This window comes from Gopherus evgoodei, chromosome 7, assembly GCF_007399415.2.
Source record: "Gopherus evgoodei ecotype Sinaloan lineage chromosome 7, rGopEvg1_v1.p, whole genome shotgun sequence".
NCBI classification, from domain to species: domain Eukaryota; kingdom Metazoa; phylum Chordata; order Testudines; family Testudinidae; genus Gopherus; species Gopherus evgoodei.
In genome coordinates, this window is record NC_044328.1 from 130,092,099 (window position 1) to 130,095,172 (window position 3,074).

Here is a 3,074-nt window from a genome sequence, read left to right on the forward strand (position 1 = left end):
GGTCAGGTCAGGCGCAGCTCGGGGAGGAGCTTAGGATGGGAGCCTGGTTGGAGGCAGAGGTCAGGGTCTGCATGGCTGGGGGGCCCGGCCAGGGGTCAGGGGTCAGGCGCAGCTCGGGGAGGAGCTTGTGGCGGGGGGAGCCAGGTTAGAGGTCAGAGGTCAGGCGCAGCTCGGGGAGGAGCTTGTGGCGGGGGTGACAGGTTAGAGGTCAGAGGTCAGGGGTCAGGCGCAGCTCGGGGAGGAGCTTGTGGCAAGGGAGACAGGTTAGAGGTCAGAGGTCAGGGGTCAGGCGCAGCTCGGGGAGGAGCTTAGGATGGGAGCCTGGTTGGAGGCAGAGGTCAGGGTCTGCATGGCTGGGGGGCCCGGCCAGGGGTCAGGGGTCAGGCGCAGCTCGGGGAGGAGCTTGTGGCGGGGGGAGCCAGGTTAGAGGTCAGAGGTCAGAGGCCAGGCGCAGCTCGGGGCGGGGTCAGAGGTCACGGGTTACCTGGGTCACGGCTTCCCGGAGCAGCGCGCTCAGCGCCTCGTTCTTCAGGGTCTCGCGAGCCTTGGGCTCGCTCAGGCCGATGGCCGTGAACAGGCTCAGCGCGTCCGGCCCCGCCGCCATGCTGCCGCTGCCCCGCCCGGCGAGGGGGCGCGGCCCGCACCGCCCAATCAGCGAGCAGGAGGCGGGCGCTGAGGAGGTTTCACCAATCAGCGGCGAGGACGGCCCTGATGGCCAATGGAGGAGCACGGCAGGATCTGGGTCGCCGGCAGCTCAGCCAATGGGAACCGAAGCATCCGGAGGGGGCGGAGCCAGGACTGCTGCCGGTTGTATCATTTAAAGGGCCAGGGCAAGACGGGAGCCACGTGGTGGGGGATGGGGCGGGGTTAGTCCCGGGGGGGGGGATTGGGGGGTACATGGCGTTAGGGCGGGGCGGGGAGGGAGCTGGGCAGCCCCCCCCCCCCCCCCCGGGTCCCAAGTGCCAGGCCAGCCGGCTGCGGCACAGCCCCCTCTACACCAGCGTCACCCTCCTCCTTGATCTGCCTGCGCCGGGCGCCCCCTCCCGCGCTGTGATGGGGGCCTCCTCAGGCCACCTGCGGGGAGGGCAGGGCTAGTGCCCCCTTGGGCAGAGTGAGCTGGGTTAGGGTTAGAGTTGCACCTGGGTTTCCCCAGCCCCGGCTACCCCCCAACCGCTGGGTGCATCGCCCCATTTCCTGGGCAAAGCCAGATTATCTGCAAGGCCTCAGGGCCAGTCTCTGTTTGCACCACTCAGGGCAGCAGTTAAACTCAATCCCCCGGGACAGTGGAACTGCTGGCACCTGGGCTGAAGCTTTCCGGCGTGGATGTCTGCGGCATTCTCAGAAGTGACAAGTGGGCTGTGGAATGTCCCTGGTACTGGAAAGCCCACCTCCTTGCCCTTGGGAATGGCTTGTTTTCCCAGAAGCAAACAAGGGAATTAGCCATTTCTCAAAACAACTGGGATCCTCCTAGCCATGGCCTCTGTGGAGGAGTCTGCAGCCTGCCAAACGGGCTGCTGCCGTTGTTGGTGGGTTGGCACTGAATTGGCCTGGTGGGTGGGTGCATTAGTGTCTGCAGCACTGGGCATCAGCTGGGCAGTCGCTGCTGCAGAGAGGCAAAGAGCCAGGGACACAGACTCAGTATCTGGGCCCGTTTCCCACTCCCTCCCCAGTATTTATGGGACTTCAGTTATGCAAGAAGTCATGCCACCAGCTGGGCTTTTGTATCAATAATTGACACACTAAATCACAAAGCACTGGCCTGACTGGGTCCAAAGAGCAAAACGAAACTGAACCAGCACCTTGCAGTGTCACGTCAACAACCTGAAAGCAGCCCAAGCCTCCCTGCAGACTAGGTGCATCAACAGAAGCCTAAAGATGAGCCACTACAGGGGCTGCTCTGACCTTCCTCTGCCTCAGAAGGGCCTGTGGCCTTTGCCCTGCTTGGCCCTGGCCCTGGCCCTGGCCCTGGCCCCGGCAGCGCGGCAGCGCTTTAACGCTGGCTGCGTACAGACTGGGACTGGCAGCCACTTCTTACCGGTACACCGTCCCATCTCGTGCTGGCCCACTTTCACCCCTGCCCATGGGGCTAAAGAGAGCGCTGTAGACATTCAGGGCTCCAAGACCCTCCCCCTCGCCAGGTTTCAGAGCCGGGGCTCCAGCTCGAGCAGGAGGGTCTACATGGCTATTTTTAGCCCCTGAGTTGGAGTCAGTTGCCCTGGGCTCTGAGACTTGCTGCTGCGGGGGGTTGCGGTATAGACGTCCCCGTGGGGGGCCTGGAGAGAGAAATGGGCATGCAAGAGGGAAGGGAGGGAGGCGAGAGGAGCAGCTCTGGCGGCTGTCTGGGGAAAGAAGAGGCTGACATTGTTGGCAGAATAGAGGGCATGGTGCCTGCTGCTGGCCACTCAGCGTCTACACTACAGGCGGTGCCAGTCAGAGTCTGTGTGCTGTAGACAAGGCCTTAGGTCTTGAACAAAGGACACCTCTCACTGGCCCAGGATGGCCCAGGGCTGGGTCGGAGCCCAATGCAAGATGTGGACTGAGACTCTCGGCCATGCTAGCCTCTCTGTGGCCAAATAAATACAAAGCAAATAGCACTTGGCAGTTAGAACATGTTGTGGGGTGGAGGGGAGGAGCCAGTGTTCGTGGCCTCAGTGACTTCCTGGGGCAGAAAGTTCCACAGTGTAATATGGGTGTGTGGAAAGATATTTTCTTTGATCAGATTTTAATCTCCAGCATGTCCCCTCTTATTCACCTTTCCAAAGGAGCCATCCTAGTCTTGGCAACCTCTCTTCATGGGGTGGGGGGAGGTTCCAGCCCCCTGATCATTCTCATCACCCTTCTCTGGGCCCCTCTAGCTCTGCGCTATCACATGGGAGATGGGCTGCCCGCCTGCAGACAGTACTCCCCTCAGGCCACCCCACTGATTAATATTAAGGCAGGAGAATATTTCCATATTCCTTATGTCCCTGACATCGAGTTAGCATCTGCACCCGGAGCAGAGGTCTCCGCTGAGTCCCCCGGCGCTGACCAGGTCCGGTTGCTGAGCGGATGCAGTTGGCAGGGCGTGCCGGAGT

General features: G+C 62.0%; 1 protein-coding gene across 1 annotated transcript in view; it reads right to left on the reverse strand.

Moving 5' to 3' along the window:
- LOC115655256 (laminin subunit beta-2-like) overlaps positions 1-604 on the reverse strand; it is a 17,471-nt gene extending 16,867 nt beyond the window's left edge. The window contains exon 1 of the mRNA XM_030570501.1: positions 478-604. Within this exon, the coding sequence (XP_030426361.1) occupies positions 478-604 (127 nt within the window). The remainder of the gene's footprint in view (positions 1-477) is intronic.
- Between the last annotated feature and the right edge of the window lie 2,470 nt (positions 605-3,074).